Below are 24,656 nucleotides of genomic sequence, written 5' to 3'. Positions count from 1 at the left end.
GTCTCGCGGCAGGCTCGTGGCGCGGGGGCTGCTGGGAGATGTAGTCTCTGCGTCTACTCTGTAGTGGGGGGGGCGGCGGTTACGCTCCTTCCGGCGCGAGCTGATGGCGGTTTCCGGCGGGGCGGGTGTTGCTGTGTCAGAGGCCGCGGCCTGAGGCGCGGAGTTGCGGGGAACCAGCGCCGCTGCCATGGCGGGCACGTACCGGCTGCGCTGCTCGCTGGCGGGGCACGAGCTGGACGTGCGGGGCTTGAGCTGCGGCCTCTTCCCGCCCGACGGCTTCGTGTCGGTGTCACGGGATCGTACGGCTCGGCTCTGGGCGCCCGGCGGGTGAGAGTGGGGCCGGGCCGGACCGGGTCCGGTGTTGGGCGGCGGAGCCTGGGAGCCGCTCGGTCGTCTTGTGTGCGTCCTCCCCCCCGGTGTGTGGGCAGGGGCCGCACCTGCTGGGCGGGACTAGAACCGGGAAAGGTGGTCATTACCGCTGCAGTTGCCTGCATGCACTTATCGTCGTGTATTTGTGCGTGTGTATATGTGTGTGTGTGTGTGTGTGTCTGCGTATATCACATGCATATGATATACACACCAGGTTTTTCTGCTCTGGCAAAGCAGCGAAGCCATTTGTATTGAGGAAGTGTCCAGGGAGTCGGATGACTTGCTGGCTCGTGTGTCTGTGTCAAGGGATTCTGTTGGCCTGTGGATGCTGACCAGTGAAACTGCCAAGAGACATGAGCGGAGGCATCCTAAGAAAGCAGCCCCACACTTGCCAGAGTCCTCCTGGCCCCCGCATCCTTCCTGTTTGTATAGATGACCAGCTGAGCTGAGCTGGGGGTGTTGTCCAGCAGGTCCCAGGACTTGGTGGGGCTGTGGGCGTGAAGTGCATAACTGAAAAAGTGCCCAGGGAGTCCACTGACAGGCTCCCTCTGCTCCTTCATGGGCCAGTTGGCAACTAACTGGTGACCTTTGTTCAGTGTCCACTTTTGATGGTCTAATTCAGGGGGTACTTTGAAAGGTCCCAGGGGGCTCACGGGGGTGGGTGGGGATAAAGCATCGCCATCCCATGCTGCTGCCTCACCGGAGCAGGGTCATGCTGCTCATCACCCTATCCTGTACCCCCTGCTCTGTGTTCTGCCCTTTGCCACCCCCTTCCCCCTGCTTGGCATCCAGCTCTTCACGTGGCCCCCCCCCCCCCCACACGTACGCACACCCGCCCGCCCGCTCTGCATCTGGCCTCCTGCAGGTACAGTGGTTGAAAAAGGTTGAAAACCCCTGCCCTAATTATTAATTATTAGTCTATGGCCTCACTCCCATTCCTGTTTTTCTTTTTGTTGTCCCAAGCAATTAGTTGCTATATCTGCAGTAGCCTCAGTTCCAAAGTGGGGCTTATGATGGGCCGAGGCCTATGACATCAGGACATATCAAATAGGCCTGGGTGTTGCCTGAATAGAACTGGCCTTACTGGTTTTCCAGAGCAGAAAATCAGTTTCTCTGCTAGGATATGCACCCATCCTCAGCCCTCCCGAAGTTTTGCTGGGCTGATTTTTAAGGCAGAATGGTACCTGTGGTAAAAGAGTAAATATGGTGAGTTCTGACCAATACATTTCAGTAACAAACCACTTCCTATATTTCAGTGGTGGCTTTCAGCCTGTGTTAGCTCTTGCCAGTGGTTTTCAGAGTAGACTTGGGACTTGCACACTGGATGATGCAAAAAGAAATTCTGCTACTCTGAGCTGTTTAGAATTTGGAAACTTGGCTTTTTTTCATCAGTACTTTTTTCTTCTTTTTTTTTTTTCCTTTTGCTTGAGTCACTGTATAAGCCACCTCTAACAACTTTAACCCAAAGTAAAATTATGAAAACATGAGTTTGAAATATAAATATATTTTGTCATTTAAATTTCTCAAATGAGTAATTTTTTGTTATGGCAGTAAATGTAAACTTATTTGTTTATGTCTGTTTAGTATTAACAGGGGTTTTACTGAAGTGCACTGTATGACTGGCCATTCCAATTTTGTATCTTGTGTGTGCATCATACCTCCAAGTGACCTCTATCCTCGTGGACTAATTGCAACAGGTGGCAATGACCATAATATTTGCATCTTCACAGTGGACAGCCCAACTCCACTCTATGTTCTCAAGGGGCACAAAAACACAGGTAATTATTATTCCTGTTAGGGGGTTTTGTTGTCTAGAGTTTTGAATTTGGGGTTGATGCAGAGGAGATTGTAAATACATGTCTTTAACTTGTATTGATAAGTTGAGTCACTTCAATTTGTTTAGCTTGGTTTCTCTGTAAATTGTGTAAGTGTTTGGTACAGATTAGGACTCTCCTACACACTTTAAAGCCAAAACAAAATGACAGCCATTGCTGCAGGGAGCTTTCCTTCTAAACAGCACTTTTTCACTGCAGCTGTCAACAGCAATACTTCTAGTGATGAATGATATTGCTGTAGTGCAGTGAATGTGGCATTACCAGAGAAAGTTGTCTTTAATATAGACATATGGAATGCACAAATTGTGAGAGAGAACTTTATATCATTACACGAATAAATTAATATTGATTCTCTGTGTTGGGATTTCCATCTAAAATGCATGCAGATTGTTGGGGGTTGAGTTTTAAATGGTGGACAGAATGCTCATAGGTTATGTGTGCTTTTTGGAGGAGTACCAGAAAGTGACTAGGTGAACTGAGTGCTTTTGCTAGGGACTGCTATTTTTGGAGAACATCAGAATAAGCATGGGTTTTTTGGAATCAGGATTGTGAGGGGATAGAAACTCATGATGAATACATGGCAAAACTTCAAGTGCATGCTTTAAAAGCCCTCCTAGTTGTAGTTTTTTATTCCGATTTTAAACTCTTATCCAAAACAAACTAACTTTAGAAGTGTCTCTTTAAAAAAACAAAAAAAAGCAAGCTATATGAATATGTTGCTAATGTGGGAAAACCTTTTTCCATATATAACTGGAGTAAGGCTGGAGATTAGTTTTCTGCAATCCAGCTTTGTCAGTATTGATCTGAATGTTTGTTCCAGTTTGCAGCCTTTCATCTGGGAAATTTGGCACCTTACTTAGTGGATCGTGGGATACAGCTGCTAAAGTCTGGTTGAATGACAAATGCATGATGACACTACAGGTATAGTTGTTCTGCAAGAGTATCGGACAATAAATAATTAAGCATCTTGTGTACATTTGATCTGTGGTAGATCTAACGTTGTGGTGTTGTTCGCAGGGTCATACTGCTGCAGTATGGGCAGTGAAGATACTGCCTGAACAGGGATTAATGTTGACTGGCTCAGCTGATAAAACTATTAAACTGTGGAAGGCAGGCAGATGTGAGAGAACATTCACCGGTAAGGATTTAGGCAAAAGGGATGGATGGCATTTGCAAATACAATAAGCAGTTATGATGTTGTATAAGTGAACTGGCTTGAGAAAATGTAATTCTTAGATCAAGGTTTTCATAAGAGTCTAGTCATTTTAGGTAACCAACCTGTGACCTCCTTAAAAGTAACTGATTTTCAGAAAACACTGAGCAGAGCAGCTTTTGAAAGTTGGATCCTTAAGGAATATCAGTTTCTAGATATAGATCTGAGGTTGCAAAAATATAGGTATGTTAGATTGCTGTTAACGAAAACAGTCATTTTATTCATTCAATTTTTTCTCTCTCTCATAAAGGTCATGAAGATTGTGTGAGAGGTTTAGCTATTCTCAGTGAAACAGAATTTCTTTCCTGCGCTAATGATGCGAGTATTCGAAGGTGGCAGGTCTCTGGCGAGTGTCTGCAAGTTTATTATGGGCATACAAATTATATATACAGCATATCTGTGTTCCCTCAAAGTAAAGGTAGGACACTTGTGGAGTTTACAAGACTCTTTCCAAGTAAAATAGCAAAGTAGCTTTTCAGATTGATTGGTAGTATTTGCCCTTGCATAATATGAGTTTATTTTTCAAGATTCCATTTTTATAGCTTTCTTTGAGATGGACAGTGTACAGCGTTAGCTTGTTGCTGAAGGAAAAATTATTCTGAACGCTGAGTTCAGAGCATCTCAAAAAATAAATGAGGCTAAAGTTCGTGGCGAACTGGATGGACTATAAAACTATATGCTTGCTCCATGTGCCCCTTTGTGGCAGAGAGGCAGATTGAAAAGACTCGAGATCAATGAAGGGACTTGAGGGAAGGAGGGGGTGTGTTCTGTACCTGTGGGGGGTAGGGACCAGTTTTCAGTTTGGTGCAGAGGGGTTAAGAGGGAAGAGGTGGTGTGCAAGGATTGTGAAACCCTGAAGACTCGGGATAAGGTAAGGCCCTGATAAAGGCAAAATTGTTTTGTGCTTTGTTAGCGCCCTGAGAAGGGAACTTAAGATGTCTGTCTGGTGCATAAGTTTACCTTCCCCGATTCCACCACTGTTTACACACTGACATTTATACATCTTCCAAGAAATGTGTGATTTTTACATTTATCTTTTTCCCTTGTAGATTTCTTTAAAGAAATGGGAGAAGTTGTTTAAAGAATCACTTCTGTTTCTTGAATAAATGCTAGATGCTTGCTTACATAAAGCTATTTTGTACCTTTTGATATTAAAAACAAACAAACAAAAAAAATCATCTCTTCTAGATTTTGTAACCACTGGAGAGGACAGAACACTTAGAATTTGGAAGCAAGGGGAGTGTGCTCAGACAATCAGACTTCCAGCTCAGTCTGTCTGGTGTTGCTGTGTGTTGGACAATGGTGACATTGTGGTTGGTGCAAGGTACCCAGAATCCATTTTACCTGTATTTTGTAGTTATCTGAATTGGAAAAACACTTGTCTGACTAAGTGCATGCATCATATACTTTTTTTCTCATAACAAAAGAACAGGTAAAATGTCTTACTTTTAGTGTTATTTATATATTATTCCAAGGCTGTCCAACTGGCAGTGTGGGCTGCATGCAGTCCCAGCAGCTTCTGGCTGCCATCCCACATGAGTTGCTTCTGGTTCAGCTGCCAGGTTCTTTGGATTTCCCCTTCTCTCCTACTTCCTGCCCCCACTCCTGGGGACATGGCAGTATGGAGGGACGGGGCTGGCATGTGTACAGTACAGGTGCTACAGGGGAAGAGGCTAGGCTACTTGCACTGTAGTTTTGCAGCAGAAGAGGGAACAAGGCTGTAGGCCTGTGCGAAGCTTTGGGTGCTGATTGGTTTTGGCGGCCGAATCTCCAAATCCAAATTGAACAGGGAGACAGATAAAAAGGTCCAAATCGGTTTTGAAGCTTTCCGAATCAATTTGGAAAAGATTTGGGGAGATTTGGGCAGTCCCTGCTCACCCTTGCAGGGAGCTGGACCAGGACTCTGTGCCAGTAAGTGTTTGTGGGGGGGTTCTCCCAGCCCCGTCGATGGCCGCCCTGCCCAGCACCAGCATTCAGGCTCTTTAAAAAAACTAAAAAACAAAATTTAAAAAATGCCCCGCGCTCATTGGCTCTTGCCAGGCAAGGGGGGCAATCCCCACTGCCCCCCATTGCCCTGTGCTGTGTGGGGGGCTCCGCTGTAAGCCCTTGCCCACTCTCCCAGACCCATTGATAGCTGCCCTGCCTGCCCCAATGTCCCCGCTGTTTTTAAAGTCCCACCCTCACCAGCTCCTGCAGCGGCCGTCAGGGCTTCTCGGGGCTTGTGGCAGAGACCCCCATGCACCATGGGGCAGTGGGTGGCAGCGGGGATTGCCCCCTGGCTTGGCAAGAGCTGTTGAGTGCAAAGCTTTTCTTTTTTTTAATTTTTAAGTGGTTGGGGCTGGGAGAGTGGTCTTGCCTTCAACCTCAAAATAACACCTTTTGTTTAATTTGTCTACTTATTTCTTCTAATGATAAACTGCTACCAGCATGAGAATTTAATTTTTTAGGTAGCAGATACAGTTTTTTCCCTTGTTAGAAAATGCCAGCCACAGGTTCCAATTACTGTATTCCATGAACATAACCACTTTGACATTTAAGTGATGGAAATGTTATTTCTAAATACGTGGTTCTCTCTTTCTCTGTCTCTCTCTCAAGTGATGGAATCATTCGAATATTTACAGAGTCCTTGGAGCGCACAGCAAGTGCTGATGAAATTCAAGCTTTTGAAAATGAGCTTTCCCAAGCTACAATTGACCCTAAGACTGGTGACTTAGGAGACATTAATGCCGATGATCTTCCTGGAAGAGAACATCTAAATGATCCAGGTAAATGCCTCTGTTCCTATATGTATATGTATTAAAGTGAATGTCTATAAGACAACAGCAAAAGTCAGGGGAACCCTTAAGCAGAAAGTTCTCTTTCTTGAGGAGAAGTGCCTCTGGCCTTAACCCATGACTCCTATCTCTGAATGGTAGAAGTTTGACAATCTCTGCTCCTTACAAAAGGAGGGTGAGAGTAACAAGAGTTATTTTCCCCCTTACTTGTTATCTGTGTGGGGAAATGGTGAGTTATCAGGAACCGTCTCTCTGTAGTCCCTGTAATATACTTGGCAGATATTAATATATGGCTACCCTAAAATTATTTTCACGCTCCTTCTCCTATTTTATTCCAATGTGTAGTACTTTGCTGTTCTTCTGTTCTTGTATGGCTTTTGTATTTTAGCTTTAAAAATTTCCTGGATAACTTTTTTCTTCTCCACAAATTCTGAATATGGCTGAAGTTCTTTAGACTATTTGCTTGAGGGGGAAAAAAAGTGGAGGCTACTAGACTACCGTATTTCTCTACTCCATATAATTGTGTTCTTTTATATTTCAAGGAACGAGAGATGGACAGACACGACTAATTAAAGATGGTGGGAAAGTTGAAGCCTATCAGTGGAGTGTTATGGAAGGAAGATGGGTCAAGATTGGTGATGTTGTTGGCTCTGCTGGAGCTACACAGCAAACACCTGGAAGAGTATTATATGAAGGAAAAGTACGTTATGTTTTCTCAGTTAATCTCTTGTCTTAAAAATGGGTAGTTTCTCATACAAAATCATTGTTTGAGTCGCCTTCTGGAGTAGACTTTTAAATAAGTACGGAGCTTTTCAGTGCTTCATTATAGATATAGGGTAAAACACCTCTGAATTAGAAGTGGAAATATTAGGTACTTGAATTGTCTGTAATGTCATATTTATTTGAATCCAAGATGAGGTTGTTTTTCTCCCACACTTAACATGGGGCAGATGGTGGGAGGGAGAAGCCCTTCATCTTGCATTTGAGTACAAGGTGGGTGGGACAGATATCTGTTGTGTCTCTGATTCCAGCCGTGACAGGGCACTGGAAAGGGAGAAAGGAGCAAGCAGTCGGAGGAGGGCAGGGGATGGGGGGCAGGCAACAGGGGGTAAATTATTGACTGGCAAGAGGCAGGGGTCAGGCCTCTTGACTCCCCCATTACCTGCCGCCGTGCTGACTGCAACAGTTTTCCCTACTGCAACTGTTGGGGGAACAAATTTTAAGATGCCCCTCCAATAATTAGATTTGATGCATGGAAAAATAAAACATTTAAAAATTGTATGCATCTAGAATCTAATTACTAGAAGGGTCAGCTTCAATTCAGAGTAGCCTTCAATTCAGGTAAATAAAGTATGTACTTAATTATTTCTGAAATGTGTTTAGTGGAACCATTTATCTGATGTAGGAAACCTCAAATGAGGGAAATAGTAAATTTTAGCTGAGTAGGGTGGTTAATTTACTAGAGCATGTTATTGCTTAGTGTGGTACCTTGCATGATTAGTTCCATAATCCTGTGGGCATCTGATCCAGACTTATATGGGTGGCTAAACTTATCATAAGAAATGTGCCCCCTTAAATATTGTTGAATATTTTTTGCCAGTGCTTAATAACCTAGTTCACAGGGGGTTTTTTGTTTTTATTGTGTTTCTGCAATTTTGTAAATAAAGACTATATAGATAAGTAGCCAGGGTAGAAGGGTGTTATAATTATTAATTGGCCTATAACATCAGAAATTTTGGTTTGTTATTATCATATGTCTATATTTGATGCATATGATGTATGTATAGACAAAATATGGTATAACCATTTCTATGGCTCTTTCTGTTTTTACTTAAAGGAATATGATTTTGTTTTCACCATTGATGTGAATGAAAGTGGGCCTTCCTACAAGTTGCCATATAACATGAATGATGATCCTTGGTTGACTGCATACAACTTCCTTCAGAAGAATGATCTAAATCCCATGTTTCTGGATCAAGTGGCCAAGTTTATTATAGACAACACCAAAGGTCAAACACTGGGGAATACAAATACTGAATTTTCAGATCCCTTTACAGGTAAAAAATAAAACTATTACTGGTGCACCCATAATTCTGAAGCTTTAATATCTGTGTTCATAAAGTGCATACAAATGTGTGTTCTCTTCTGACTTCGGGGTACAATGTGTAAGGGTGTTTTTTGATACTTTTACAAATCTGGAATGTGATCTTAGAATCCTGGGAAAGCATTTTGTACATCAACATACAAATGAGCCAACTTTTGCTTTCCATGTTCCAGATCTAATATTCATAACAGAGTCCTGTGCCTTGTTGTTCTAGCCTCAGTACTTGGATTCAGTTTGTTTAAACCATGTTTTCAGAGCATTGCTTCTGTTTGATCTTAAGTGGAATTGGTTGAGAAACCTAAGAGCTTTCATCTAGCCTTCAAGGTTGTTTACATCTTCAACAAACAATTTGTCAAATTTCAGAATACTAAAGTTTTTTGTTCTTCAATTCATGCTTTTCCTAGTCAGTAGGGGTGTTCAAAATGGGCCCTATTCGATTTGGATTCAGCCCAAATTGGGGACAGTGATTCGATTAATTGATTTGGATCTTTGTCCCTGATTTAGATTTGGCCAAATCTGAATTTGAAGATTTGATGCTGATTCAGATAATCAGCGATTCAGACATACACACAGCTTTTAAATGTTTTTTTCTACATACCTCGAGGTAGCAGGCATGGCTCGTGATTGTTGTGATGCTGGGGCAGATGGAGCATCCCACAGGAGTGCGTGCTCGGCAGTGAACCCAGAAGTATAGGACTGCGCTCCCCTGGTGGCTCGGTGGTCAGCCACAGGGGGACTCCAGGTGCCCACCCCCCCCAGACCCAGGAGGCACCAGTTACCGAGCCAGGGGACTAGAAGTGCCCCATGTCCACTTCTGGGTCTGCTGCCAAGCATGTTGGGGAGCCCCCCATGCTTCTGTGGGATGCTCCATCCGCCCCAGCATCACAACATTCATGAGCCACCTGCTACCTAGAGACAGATTTAAATGTTTTTTCTACATACCTCTATCTCTAAATTGCCGAATGTCCAAATCAATTTGGAGGGTTCCAATTTAATTCAGAGAGATTAAAGAGTCCTTTGATTGGATTTGGATTCGGAGATTTGGCCACTAAATCGGGCCGAATCTCTGCCAAATCAAATCGGGGACCAAAGCTTCAAACAGCCCTACTAGTCAGTAATAACTGGAAAGCTTTTTAAAGCTGTATAACTCTATTTTTACTTCCTTTTTAATTAATCTCAGGTTTTAAAACAAAAAATAACTTTAGTACATAAAGAACAAAAAACCCCAAAAATGTAAACCAGGGTGGTGGGGGGTTGTTTTGGGGAGTGGGTGGAAGGAGAAGAGGGGTGGCAGTGCTGGGTGAGGTTTTGTTTTTGAGACTGAAATATTCCTGAGGGTGGGATTGGTATGTGGATGTGATGTCAGCATTATGATAATGGATGAAAAATAGATGAAGCTGATTAGAAATAAAAATAACTAACGTACGCCTGCAACTCTTTAATTTTAACAGAGAGTAAAAAGGAAGCCTACTTAATAGATGTTATTTAGAAGTTAGTATCTCTATTTAGTTAAGTGTCAAAGATACAAATATGCTTTGTAAATGAACAGTGTAAGAACCTAAATAGAATGTATTATCATCTTGTCAGAATTTAGTGAGCTACAAAAAGAAAACCGCATAAAATACAAAGTAAATTCCTTTCTGATTTAGCAGTCTAAAGTAGGTTATAGCAAGAGAAATTTTAAGGTAGGTACAGCTGAGTTCTTCAAGTAATCAAGCCTAGTGAACTTGCATAATCTTGTATGCAGAGATGTTTAATGGTGCCTTGCTTTTGAAGAGTAACCAAAATAGATGGATCTTGATAAATATGATCAACATGAGAATAAATGGATCTTGTTTTGTGGCTTGTTACTTTGCAGGTGCTGGTCGCTATGTTCCAGGTTCTTCATCTGGGTCAGATGCAGTCCCTGCAGCAGATCCATTTACAGGTATTGTACAACTGACAGTTTTTGTTACATGCCAAGGTAGGTTTTTTTCCAAGTCCCAAACAGTGGCCAGCTTAGAGATCGAAGGTTTCCACTCAGTTCTCCGCTTCAGAACCACAGTTTTGACTCTTAGAGTTCTGTGCCTACAAAAATGAGATATGGCATAGAGTAATACAGGTATAAGGAAAAGCTACACAATTATTGTTATTTTGGTATAGTATCTAGTTAAAAATATTTAATTTTACTTTGAGAACCTTAAAAAAACTGTTGTGTGTGATGTTAAATAGCTGTAAAATCTAGGGACCTTTTTACTTGTCATGCTGTGGTAGGAATTGACATCATCTCTTATAGAAACTCTTGCATCTTTTAGGTGCTGGCCGCTATGTTCCAGGTTCAGCGTCAAATGCTGTTGCTTCCTTAAGTGGAGTTGATCCATTTACAGGTAAGAGATTGATCTGGCCAAGCAGAAAAGCATTCTTTACCTTTAACTTCAGTTTCTCCTTTAACACTGTACTTGAGATGAGTTGCATAATTTAATCTAAAATTTGAAAACGACTGCAACAAAGCTGCTTACACATCCCTAGAACTGAGTGAGAAAGTAGAGGAAGTTTTTTAGTTAATTGTATGTCCTATATGTGTACTCTAGTGGGAATCTTTTGGGAAAATTTCAAAGTAAAGGTGCTAATCTGTCCCTTGAGCATGGAAGTTTATGCTTATGTTAAATGGACTTGCCACTAATAGTGCTTCCAGCTAGAGAAATGAGTGTATTCAGTTGAAATAAGTTGAATTTAACTAATTATATTTACCCTTTATAAATATAATTCTGGCACAGCTTAAAAGACAAACCTATTAATTTATGGCTAAGCTAGGAGAAAATGCCTTTCCAAAAACATCTCCAGCCTCTGGTCCATATAACGTAAGTATTTCGATTTAGCTGTGAGTTCCTGCAGATCTCAAATAAATTACACTTTTAATTACAGAAACACTAGCATAAAATATTTTATTGAGTCTTTGTTTTGAAATTTGGGTTTGTCCATACCCACATCTTGGCTATGATATTTAATTCCAGAAAATATGGAGTAATTAGGATTTTATTGTAATCTAGATATCAGTTAGCAGTTCAGTATTGTATAACAAAGAATTTGGAAAACTGTGTTGCTTATTTAACACACAGGCCTCTTTTGTTCTCATAATTGTTTTGTTATGGGCACTACCTGTGTACCTACAACAATGATAAATATTTATATAAACATATGAAAATAAGGTGGCTTTCCAGAAAATAGCCGGCAAAGCTGACTTTCCTAACAATAATAATAATAAAAACACCCCCCAAGGGTGGTTACTAGGCCTGTGCTAATAGGGAAGTATTTGATTGGGACTCAGAGGACAGTGGGAGACTGGCCCAGGTGGGGGGATTGGGGTTGGGCAAGGCAGCCATGGGGGCTTCTCCCGTGGCTCCTCCGGCTTTGTCTGCCTCTGCCCTGGCAGAGGAGCCACAGGGGCTATGCCCTGCTGTCGTTTTCCCAGCCAGCGTGGGTAGGGGGCGGGGACATTATGCAAGTGCGGCTTGCTGCACGCTACCGCAGAGCATAACCCCCACTCCTAGCACTGTTTTACCCGCGTCAGCACTGGGAGTGGGGGCTCTGCCCTGCTGCTGCTTGCTCCCTTCTGTCTGGAGTGAGCTGCACATGCATCCTGCCCCCCTCTGTCCCAGATGGGCAAGCAGCAGCAGAGCAGAGCAGAGCCCCCACTCCCAGCACTGCCATGCCCACATCCCATGCCTCCCTGCCCCAGCTAGGCTTTTCTCAGCCCCAACCCCTCCCTCCTCCAACCCCAACAGATTTAACAACTGGAGACAGCTGTGTCAGCTGCCTGTTTAGCCTATGGCTGAATCTCCAAAGCAGCCAAAGCTTTTCCAAATCAATTTGGAAATTTTTAATTGGTCTCCCGATTTTGATTAGTATTTGGAGATTCAGTCCCTGGATCGGGACAAATCTCCTCTGAATCAAATTGATTACTGAAGTTTCACATAGCTCTAGTAGTTACTCATTGTTATCAAATATACGTGTATTCTGGTGAAGTTCTAATACCTATCTTCTTGTATAGGAAATGGTGCTTACCATTCAGGTGCAGCAAAGGCTGAAAATATTTATTTTCCAAAGAAGGAGGCGGTTACTTTTGATCAAGCCAATCCAACGCAGATACTGGGTGAGAGTGATTTAGTCTTGAATTTGATTTTGTTTTTTTTAATTTAGTTTGCTTTGAATTTACACCTCCTCTTCTTTCTCAGTCCTTCCAAAAAAACTTCATTTTTACCACTCTTATTGACCTAGTCTTGCACAATTAAAATGTTTAAATCTATTATCATTTTCTGCCATGTGATTAGTTACCTACACTCTAGATTTTAAAAATGTAACTAGGAGGCCAGGATAGATGTCACGAAGGGCCTTCTTTTATGTAAAAAAAAAAAAATATATATATCTACTTCTTTATCCCTGTAATACAGGTCTCATGTACACATCCTGCTTGTTTGGCATTTGGCTATGCTTTTGAGAGATGCAAGTCTTTTCTGCACCTGCTGCAGTGGAGCTCCACAGGTTGCTTTGAAGGCAGTGTTAGTTCTCCATTTGGTCAGAGCTTGAAAATACACCATGTACTTATGTCTTCCTTGCATGTTATATAGTTATGTCCTCTGTGGCTTCACAAATTATGTTCAAGAAGGACCATTGTACTTATTTAACTTGACCATGCTATATGAAATACAACAGTTATGGACAGAAGCTTTAATTGTACCTTGATGATTTATTCATTTATTTATTTTTGTTGTACCTTTGCTTCCTTTAGTCCACTCTCTGTTTCCTGCAGTAGCTTCTAGTGGTAGCTGCTTTCTCTTTTCTCTTTCCTTGTAACTTTTGTTTTTGCTTCTATCTACACTGTTTTCTTTTGTCTTCTTCCCTCTTTGGCTAGGGACAGAAATGATACCTAAACAGGTATAAGTGATCAGCAACCAGTTCAAATATGTAACACAATACAAGTTCAGTGCACATAAACTGCTTTCAAAATAGCCGAAACCAGTTTAAGATATAAGATAAACCTGGATGGGATGTAGCATCAGACTTAACTGATTTTAGATTAAATAAGTTTATTGAACTTCTGTCCCAGGTTCCCTCCAGACTTCAAGTTAACGCACAGTCTCCCTGCATTCCAGGAAGCATTGCACCTCCCCAACAAACCTCTCCCTCCAAGGGTGGGTGCACTAACCTGGGCCCAAGCTGTTTGCTCCAGCTGAGCAGGGAGGCATGCTCTAGTGCCACCCCGCTCCCCCCAAGCTTCTGGCCTGAGCCACCACAGGCATCTGGCCGCATTTCCAGAATCAAATGCAAATGTATCTTCACTTGATTATTGTTTCAATCTACACAGTTTAGATTAATTTGCAAAGTTTTAATCAATTCAGCCTTTTGACTGTCAACTTAACTTTGTCATGTCTACCTTGTTTATTTTCTGTTGTGTCTCTCTGTCTTTTTTTCTATCTAATTGTCTGGTGCATTTGAGAATCCTATAAATCTAATTTTTTTAAATAATCCTCAAGCTGTGATAGATTCTATGTACATTTTAAAGCAAGGCATACTTGCCTACCTTGACGATCGTCCAATCAAAAATTTCTCATTCCCGCTAACATCTCTAGCATTTCATTTTTATCTACTTCCCAATTGTTCCACCCTTTTTATGTTCTTGTAGGAGTTGATATACTGTATACTTAGGTGATGCCCAGTACTTACTTACGCCAATTACTTAGAAAGAATACAAACATGGATTCCCATGACAATGCTGTTCTTAGATCTTATCGCTGTCTTTCTTTCTGTACTCTGTGCTTAAAAGGAATCGGCCTAAACCCTTGGTGTCATCCCCAGTCCGCGCTGGAAAAAAGAGAGCATTTTTGTTACTCTGTAAGGTCTTAACTACTTGTGGATGCTGGCGATCTTTTGTCATCCTATGCTCGCTCTCCTTTCTGGGAGCTCTCTAGTAAATAGTACTAGTTTTGCCTCCAGTGCTGCTCTTACTTTTCGTTCTGTAGCATCTCTCAAATTTTTGCCCACGGTTTCCCAATAGGGGTGGTGAGACCTATAAGACGAGGCAGTTTTCATTCTGTCACATTTTAGCAAAGCAAATAGCATCAGATACTGCTGTTCATAGACTTAAGACCTTATTGCCTTCATTTACACTTAATTTAATATTTGGAAGGTTGCGTTTGCAATAGTAAAGACCTTTTAATGATCGCTTAGAAACTGACACATTCATGTCACTCATCCAGAAAGTTTCCAAGCCCATGGTGCAGACATTTTTCCAACCACAAATTTCCTGAACTTAGCAGCAGAAGCTTCTGGCTACAAACAGTGTAGGTTTTTCATGCAATGCCTGAAGTAGTCCTTTCAGGACATTCCATTGATTTTCTGTCCTCATAAAAGTTGAGAAGACAAGGAGAAGTTGAAGTAGTACTGTCTGCTTATACCTTTTGATGGAACTAAAATTTGTGATCTGAAAGTGGTATAGGAATTGGCCTTTTCAGCAGTTACAGCATATTTGAAAATACTCAAGTGTTCTTAAATTATCACAGTTGGAAGTGTAGCTTCCAATTCATGAACCAAAGGGGGGGGGGGTGCACGCGTGCGTGTGTGTCTATACTTTCGCATGTGCTGTGTTGTTCCCGGCATTTAACAAGCAGGTATTCCTGTGTAATATTAAAGAAATCACGGAACATGAGTTTTTGTGCAAAAAAATCTCTCAAAGGCTATGATGATAGTTGAAGTTTAGTACTTTTGAGCTGATCTGTAGATTGCTTTAAGGATTTCATGTGATACAGTAAGTCATACTTGATTTTTGGTTATGCAGGTAAACTTAAGGAACTTAATGGAAGTGTATCTGATGAACAAAAGCTGACAGAAGATGATTTGATACTCCTAGAAAAGATACTATCCATAACATGTAATAGCTCTGCAGAAACACCTACAGCACAGCAGCTACAAGTTTTGTGGAAAGCAGTTAACTGGCCAGAAGGTATGATTTCTGTTTTGCATTACAACACCTAGAAACTTCAGTTATGAACCAGGATTCTATTGTTCTGGCTTCTTTACAAGCATGGAATAAAGGCATTCCCTGTTTCAAAGTTTGCAATTTAAATATAAGACAAGAGACCACAAATAGATGCAAACCAATGGGACAATTTAAGGAAACAATGAGACCAGTATAATTCAACCAGAGAAGTAAGGGTTATACCCATGTTGTTATAGGAAACGTGGCAGAAATATCTACAGTGAATGAGAAATAACACTTTAGCACTTCCCTCTGCATCTGCTTTAAACCATTTTTAGCCATCCTCGTTTTGAGCTTACAGACATCCACAAAACTAAGCTTTTTAGCTTGGGCCGGAGGTAAGAGGTTTATTTGTAAAGGACAATTGACATTCATCCCATCTTTGAGTCAGTAGCTGTACCCCTACTGTGCATGTCTGTTCCTCCAAATACTTAGGCTAATTATCTCTCTGTCTTTCTCAGATCACTAATTTGGGGTTATGGTGTGGTAGAGTCCTAATTGTATTGCTTAACAGCCTGTCATTTTGCCATTGTTAAATCAAGCTGTTCTGAATACAGCCACCCTGGAGCTCATTAGTTGTAAGTTGAAAAAGTGACATACTTAAAAGTGATTATATGAGCCAGATTTTGAATTGTGAAGTACTGAAGTTTATATTCTGCAAGCAGCTGGGATGGGGGTATATAAGATGGTATTTTACTTAGCTTTAAAATGTTACGTTTGACTTGGTTTTAAGTAAATACGCACTTTCACTTGGGTGCGCACTGTCTGTGTACTAAAATTTTAAGGAACTGAATTTAGTTTGTTTTTAAATTTGTGCATTGGACAGATTTGTGTGTAGAAAATTGTTCATTTCCCTTGTTCACATGAGTCTGCCTTGTAAAATACCAAAGGAAAATAACATAGAACCATAAAAGCTGGTAGAAAAGCTAGGGATGGGTATAATGGCTTGAATTGTTTTATAACTTAAGTTTTTTTAAGTGGACTAGGTTTCAGATTGATGCTGTTCCTTAACTCTTCTTAAGATTGGATAAAATAATTACTGTTGAAGGCAGCTGAAAATAGATTGAACTTTGCCCTCTGGAAAGCATTGCTTCTAGCTGTCAGAGATGCGAGATTCAGAATGGAAGGGGAAGGTGATCCTTCAGCCGCTTGTTGTTTAGAGATGCTTCATGCCACAGCCTGTGAATCGGCAATATTCCATGTTCCACTTTTGCCTTCATCACTTTGTTAATCTGAATTCTTAAGGCAAAATGTCATTGGAGTCTCTGTGATGCTTTCCAAAGTCAACATACAAAGCAACATGAGTTTCTGGCAAATGCCTGAAATTTTCCAAGAATTGGGGTGCTGTCCTGTAGGGCCAGACCAACTCTTAGGATCTCAAAATTGTGCTGTTAGATGGGAAGGTGTGACACAATTGCACATATATACAAACACACAAATCAATTAGGTGTGCACATGTGTACACACACGCACCCCTTCCCACAATTCAGGCGTGCATGCACATCCAAAATTACCAGCCTAGGCACATGCACATGCCAATTCAAGCACATGCACACTACACACACCAGAAATTAGACAATCAGTTACCAATACCCGCACACCCAATACACATACATGGATCACTAATTCATATATCACGCACACAATGACATACATGTATATTCACCAGGTCACGCACATACCACCCACCTACACATGTACACAGGTGAGTTCCTAACTTGGATGGGACAGTGTATATGTGTGTGCTTGGAATACCTGGGGGGAAGGTTATGGTGAGAGAGTGAAAGTTGCCGGGACTGGGATTAGAACTGGTAGACTAGAGAGAAGCTGGGCTGAGGAACTGATGCTTGGGGTTATTTAAGGTCAAGTGGCCCCAGGGTTACTCGAGCTCACTGGTACTGGGGTGGAAGCAAGGAAAAAAGCCCCGTGGCAAGTAGGCTTGCCAGGAAAGAGAGAGGCAAAAAGCTGGGAGATTGGGGCTGGGAACAAAGAGGCAGAAAGCTAGGGGAGTTGGGACAGAGGGTGTGGAGGTCAATAAGACAAAAACCCAACTCAGGGTTTCAAAATAACAGGTTTATTAAACAAACAACACACTATACAGCGCCACAAAATTATTAGTTCCTACACACACGCTCACATACACACCCACACAATGGTAGCAGGAGAGAAAAACGCTTGGTGGAGGGATTGAAGTCAAGGTGTGTAGGGACACAGTCCAGGTCCTTTGCTTGGGGAAGGAAGATGGGTGATAGCTACCTATCCTGGGCTGTTAGTTGATCCTCGATGGCCAGTCGGGGTCTTCTCCGGGAAAGTATAGTCCAGAGGCGGGTTGCTGGCAGGGCCTCTGGGTGGCTAGGTAGTGGCATGGTGCTGGTCCAGATGGCAAGGGTGTCCCACTGGGTCTGTCTTCACTGCCCCCTTTTATAGGGGCAGACCTCCTATGACCCTAGTGACAGGGGGGCATGCCTAGGCAAGGGTCAGCCCCCGGTGTGCTGAGTACGTGCACTCTGGGTGAGGACATTCAATTTCAGATATCGGTAATGGTGGGTTGGCTGATTTCTGCAGTAGTCTTTGTCTTCCAAATCTTGAGCCAGGGAGGGTCAATGCAGGATGATGGTTGGGTCATGGAGTTGATGGTTTGGTTATTCAGAGGGAGTTATTTTAAGACCTAGTGCCATTGTATATCAATCACCCATTCATTCAGGAACCAGTTTACATGGGAGAAGGGTCATGAGTTCACACAGTTACAACAGTGTTACAATAGGATATGCCCAGACAGGGGACACAAAATGGAAACTTGACATGACTTATGCTAACTTACATATGTAGGCCTAAATCATATAGTATCAGTAAAACAGTAATATAAAAGAGTAAAAATCAATATAAACATAATAATTATATAATATAAAACAGTGGATATCCGTAACAGAGCACTTACTTGAAAACGAGAAAAAACAAAAACAACTTGCTACCAAAATAAAATGCTGAAGCTTATCCTATGTCTTAGCTCACTTATACTTATCTATAGGGAATAGAGAGGGAGAGAGAAAGTCAGAAATGGTTGGGGAAGGGGAGGGAATGTATTTTTAAATTTAAAAAAAAAGAAAAGAAAAATGGGGGGGGGGGTTTGGTACAGGGGTTGTCTGAAAATCCCTTTTTTCATAGGGATTTCCACAAGTTTGAAAATTTGGGGAAACGGGTTTATCATGAATCTCTCTTATTTTCTACATCAGCGGGTGTCAACCTCTTTTTGGGAGGTGGGCCCACAAATTAAGCCCTGTGCCCTCCAGGAGCACTACTCCAATCCCCTTCCCCTGCCAGTTTTCTTCTTCTCTGCTCTGCTATGCTACCTGCCCCCTACCATAAGAGGTGGACATAGTTGCTACCAGTGCCACAGGTTGGCTACCCTTGCTCTGTACCATCTGTTTTTTAATACCTCCTTGAAAGCAGGAGTACAAATCTATGCAACTGAGGAAAGCTCTAGAAGACTCGTATAGAATGGAATGCCAGTATAATACTAAAACATGTTTTTCTTGTTTCTTAGATGTTGTCTTCCCAGCATTAGACATTCTTCGATTGTCTATAAGGCATCCCCGGGTGCATGAAAATTTCTGCAGTGAAAAGGATAGTATACAATTCAGCAGCCACCTTCTAAAGTTTCTGAATCCTAAAGGAAAGCAAGCAAATCAGTTGCTGGCACTTAGAACTCTTTGCAATTGTTTTGTCAGCCAGGCAGGCCAGAAGCTGATGATGTCACAGAGGGACACAATAATGTCACAAGCAATAGAACTGAAATTATGTGGCAATAAGAACATTCATGTTGCACTGGCCACGTTGACGTTGAACTATGCTGTTTGTTTACATAAAATCAATAACATTGAAGGCAAAGCTCAGTGCTTGTCAGTAATCAGCACAATCATGGAGGTTGTTCAAGACCTTGAAGCCATTTTTAGACTTCTTGTGGCTCTTGGGACACTAATCAGTGACGATACAAATGCTGTGCAATTAGCCAAGTCTCTAGGAGTTGACTCCCAAATAAAAAAATATGCCTCTGTATCAGAACCAGCTAAAGTAAATGAATGCTGTAGGTTTGTCCTTAATCTGCTGTAGCGTTTTTTGGGTTGTTTTTTTAGGGTGTTTGGAAGTCTAAGAATATGCAGAAAGATGATGCTTTTTCATATTTTATGTGACTGAGTATATCCAAGAAAATACTGTGGATGAAAAATAAACTTGATGATCTAATTTGTCATGAGTACAACAGACTAAATAAAGTTTTGCACTGGTGGTTTTTACTGTGTGAAAGATGAGACTTGTTACAATGTCATCCTGTCTTAAGCAGTGATCCAGTTTGGTCTCTCAAAATATAAAACAGTCAAATTTGGTCAGGTTTGAAAGGAAGATCTTCAGGAAGATCTTAGGGGTGGGCATTCTATGTGGCGCACAGGGCCCCTAAAGAATTTAGAAAACTAATATTTATCTGTCCCTGGCTACCTGTCATGCAGCCCTCAATGGCTTGCCAAAACTCAGTAAGCGGCCCTGCACCCGAAATAATTGCCCACCCTGGATCCAAGTGGTGTTGAATTTTCTTCTGTGACATTCCTGAAAACACACAAAGCTGAGTGCCTTTGCATCTGCTTCCTAGTGCTGTTTACAAGTCAACAGAAAGCTAAGACTGTCTCCAAATCTAACTGTTAAAGATTCCATGATTCCCTTAGCTGATTAGAATTTGGCCATAATTGTGAAATTAGCTTTGGTGAGGACATTGTGCCTGCCTGAACTTGTAATTGTGGTTATCTTCACTTTCTTAAATAGCTGTATGGTATTGCTGTATGCATTTACAGGCCATAGCAGCCTGCGGGTGAGTGAGACCCTTTAGGAGAAGGGAAGGAATTTAAGGGCCTTTTAAGTTTATTCACTATGCTTGATTTGGTGATCACCTAAAAATAGTTGGTCTGTCTTATCACGTTGGTACAGTCTGTAGCCATAGCAATGTAAAGAATTGCACTAGACTTAATTAGCAATAGAGGAATAGCCCTATTGACTAATAAGTTTATAGATGTAGACCTTAATCATCTATGCTAATGCTTTCTGGAATCCTTCAAAATAAAGTGTACTAAATTCAGTAGAAGAGTGCAGTCTAAAATGGCAGATTATTATATGCCCAGATCTGTTTCAGTTGTATTTAACACCCCCCCCCCACATCTTCCCCATGGTTGAGCCCTGTTAGCATTCTATACAAAGTCTAGGTGTCCTCTTGCTTCACTATACTAGTTATTGGAAAGATTATCAGTAAAACCAGAATGACTCTGGTTAGAGTTATGAAAAAAGGGTACACTTAAGCCCCTAGGGTAATTTTGGGGCAGGAAGGAATTGACACTGGGCCTGGGGTTCCCATTTTTGTGCCGGGATATAATGGTAGTGACAGTGATGTAGCTGGGATGGTCCAGAAATTATAATGGAGACAGTTTGTGCCTAGAAATTTGCCAGAGGCTATAATGGAACAAATCGCATTGCCATCAGAGAGCCAAATAAGTTCTGAGTTTGCTTTTTTAATCAAACAGCTAAAATCTCAAGTAAACTGAAACAGCCTGCTCAGTGTCCAGCAACTTGTTTTGTTTCTAGCTTTCTCACCTGCTGATGAGTTCATTTTCTCCATGGTCATCAAGAGAAACCTTAGGACAGGAAGGAAGGGAGCTTATTCTTTGTATCTATGCCTCTCTCTGCTCTAACCTGCGTGGGTCAATGCAGAAGTTAGAGTTGAGCTGCTTATTTTTTAGGATCTTTTGTCTTAAAATGTCATCACATTCAGTACTAGCCCCTTACAAATACTGTTTTAAGTGTTCCTGGTGATTAGGCCTCAAGTTTTAAATCCGAATGCTCAACCCCTGGGCTGTAGAGGTGTCATCCAGCCCACAGGGCTCCTCACAGGTTTGGAGCTGTGGCAGCATTAATAAACACTCCAAATTTCCTTACTGCCAAATTTCCAGATCTGTAGCGAGCCCCAAGAGCCAGATAACACGGACCTATGCATCAGATGTACCAGCATGTGATCAGATCAGGTCAACCCAAAATGAAATCTGGCTACTTATCCAGCTCATGCGGCTACTGTTTTAAATTACTTTTAAAATGATGAGAAAATTAAAAATGGAATTGCCAACTTTCAACATACAGAACAGATGCACAAGAAAGCTTCAGCACATCAGCACAAACTTAATAATCTATATACTGATTGCTGAATAAAGCAAGACGATGTTTCCAAAAGTACTTGTCTTGTTTTAGTATCTCTGGTTGGAGCTTGTCAAGATGCCAAGGAATAATACAAGACTATTAGGGGTGTCTGTCCAGGTACTTAAAGAGGCCTTACCTGTTGACAGTAATTTAGGGCCTCTCACAGTCCGCTGCAATCCATTCTTTGTGACAGGACCTGTCTTGGAGTCAGGCCGTGGCATCCCCTGGCAGCCAAACTAATCCCGCCCCATTTGCTGTTGCCAAATCTCAGAGAACCCTCATGAGCACACCTGCTACACCTTGTTGGACTATTGATATGAATGAGGGAGGCTGCCCTCAGAGATCAGGAAGAGGCTTTGGTGCCTCATTCCACCTCACTTATCATGGAAGGAGGGGAGTCTTGCTTGATCTGCCAGCTTTTTGATGTGAGTGGTGTATCTCTAATCTGGCCACAGCTAATGGCCTGCGTGGCACTCACTTTCTCTGCTCCAGATCTGGCTTTGTCTCACTGAATCACTAAATCGACACCTCTGAAGCATGGGGTGGTTGGCGCTCCACTCTCCCTTCCATGGCTGGTCTCAGCAGCAGTTTCAGCTTTACTATTTTTCTGAAGCTCTTAGCAGCATAGTTTTGCTCCCAAGTCATTACTTGCAGTTTTGTAGGTGCTATCCCTGTCCTCTCTGAGCTGCTTACTTTCTTGCAGCTGGCACTAGCTCAGTTGCCTGTGACAGACTGCAGCCCTATAATGCTGCTCCCTCACTCTTAGGCTAAGTACAGACAGTCAAAAAGCCTAAGGCTTAATTGATTCAGTCTTTGCAGGTTAGTCTAAGTTGCAAATATTAAACTGAGAAACAACTAGACACACATTTACCTTTGATTCAGGAAATGCAGCCACATGCCTGCAGTGGCTCAGGCCAGAAGCTAGGGGGTGCTAGAGCAGGGCTCTATAGCATTTCCTCATCCTGTTGCACCCGAGGTCTCTGGGATTTGCGGTCCATCACAGCAGCACAGCTATGGGGTTGCTCATCACCAGCTATCCTAGTTTTCTCTGATTTAAAAACCCCAATTTTCAGTTAAAAAAAGTAACCCCAATCCACGTTTTCTGTTATTTAAATTAAACACCATTTTATATCTATAGTGATGTTCCATTTTAATCATGGAAAAATGTGGATTTAGGGTTGCTTCTTAACTAAACATTGGGGATTTTTTAAATTGTAAAAAACCAGGATCTCCACTCATCACTTCTTCTTCCTGCTTCCAGGTGGCTTTGGGGCTTGTAGTCCAGAGTCGCAGCCAGCAATAAGATTTTGCAGGGCAGAGCAGCTCTGTACTTTGGGGAAGGGAAGTTAACCCCTATCGCTGGCCCCAGACCCCAGCTGGGGTTTGCCAGGAGCCCCCTCAACCCTGCTCTGCTGGAGCAGACAGCACAGCCCAGCCCAGGGCTGGAAAGCATACTGGGGGACTGTGATTTCACTTGAACCAGGAAGGGGTCTAGGACAGAAGTTTCATAAACCAGTTTGACCCAAGTCAATTATGTCTGATAATACATTCAACCAGGTTTATCTTAAACCAATTTCAGCCAATTTGGAACTGGTTTATGTGCACTGAACAGCTGTTCTGTTACTGGTTTAAACCACATTCTGATAATCACTTAAACCGGTTTATGTGTAACTTCTGTCCCAGTAACAGGGTTGGGGCCCCCAATTACATCTTTCATTAGCAAGTCTGCTGTGTTTCTGATCTTAGAAGAAAAGGAGTCTAGCAAGAAAGAACATGTCACTTTTGTCCTATTAAAGCTGTGTGTTAATTATGATGTTAAAATACTCAACTCCAAACCATGACTCATAGTTTCATAGTAGCTAGGGGTCAGGAGGTTCCTAGCTCCTGCGTAGGAAGACAGGAGATAGGAAGCCTGTCTATTTCATGGTTAAGCAAATAGGATACCAGATGAATAAGGAAGCCTTATTTCTATTCCAGCTTTGCTGTTGACTTGATCTGTGCTCTTGAGTCAGTTGCTTTAACACTGGTCTCATTCTCCCTCACATAATAGGAATAAGCCTATCTTCATTTTGTAGCATAATTTTAGATCTACAGATGAAATGGCTTTATGTGAGAGTTTGTTAATAGACAACTCGCTCTCATCGAGGGCGCAGTCACAAGCAGACATGGAATAAACCAGTGATGTTGTTCATGTTGGAAGAAAGAATGACTTTTATTAGTAGCTGTTTAGGCCTGTGAATCCAAAAAGATGACAAAGCCAGTAGGGAAATACAGCTCGCCCAAGCAAAGGACTAACATAAGAGGGATGGGGTGAGGAGGGGAACGCAACTAGGTGACAGAAAATACAATGTTAGCCAACAATTTGAAACAATCCTACAGTATAATTTCGCAGGGACTCCCTTCAGAGTGGGACTGTACTGTAACTATTCTGTGGATGTTATCACTTCTGCATGAAATAACGCACACCTTATATATCATTACTTGTGAACACAACCTGTTATAAGGATCATTAGAATGCTTTGTGATATGTGATGCATAGTGCTTCCCTGTAAATACATTTAAAATGTAAATCAATTGGACCCTGTCAACTCCTCCTTATCAATGTCATATCAAATCACAGCAGTGATTTCTTCAAGCAGTGCACCCTCATCTTGTATAGTGCTGCACACTGTGATAACTAGATATAGAAAAAGTAACCAAACTCAAAATCTGATAAGAATAAATAGTGAAGGTTTCCCATTAATTTTACAAGGACTTGGCTACCCATTAAAGGTTTAAAAAAGAAAATATTCTGTAAGAGGATGATTGGCAGGGCTGTTAGAATTATGAAAGTTTCAAATTTTCTGATTTGCTGTGAATTTAGACTCCCTCTTGTTGCCGGCACAAGGTGCCCGAGGGAGGCAACAATTGGGTTCATTGCCCAGTGTGCGTCATGCCAATAAACACACTGGGGAGAGAAGTAGACAGAGGTTATTTGAGCTCAAGTAAAAGGCGCAGGGAGACTGTATTGTCTCAAATCCTGCGCCCCTAGCCCTGCAACAGTGTATATTTATACCCTGGTCACTTCCAGCAGTATTTTTCCACTAGCTGGCTTCCACCCCCCCTTTCCCTCCTCCCT

The 24,656-nt window shown here is 41.9% G+C and overlaps 1 protein-coding gene across 1 annotated transcript; it reads left to right on the top strand.

Moving 5' to 3' along the window:
* The first annotated feature begins 110 nt into the window (after nt 1-110).
* PLAA (phospholipase A2 activating protein) lies at nt 111-19,617 on the top strand. Its single transcript, XM_019555336.1, has 14 exons — nt 111-327; nt 1,954-2,147; nt 3,025-3,125; nt 3,222-3,342; nt 3,668-3,835; nt 4,606-4,741; nt 6,013-6,182; nt 6,734-6,891; nt 8,029-8,248; nt 10,154-10,222; nt 10,590-10,661; nt 12,326-12,427; nt 15,110-15,274; nt 18,855-19,617. Exons 1-14 carry the CDS (start codon nt 188-190, stop codon nt 19,418-19,420), a joined length of 2,382 nt encoding a protein of 793 aa, XP_019410881.1. The 5' UTR covers nt 111-187; the 3' UTR covers nt 19,421-19,617.
* The last annotated feature ends 5,039 nt before the right edge of the window (nt 19,618-24,656 follow it).

Source organism: Crocodylus porosus, unplaced genomic scaffold (assembly GCF_001723895.1).
Source record: "Crocodylus porosus isolate Cpor-Errol unplaced genomic scaffold, CroPor_comp1, whole genome shotgun sequence".
NCBI lineage: Eukaryota > Metazoa > Chordata > Crocodylia > Crocodylidae > Crocodylus > Crocodylus porosus.
Note: the sequence above shows the minus strand (reverse complement) of the source record. Positions and strands in the feature narration are given on the sequence as shown.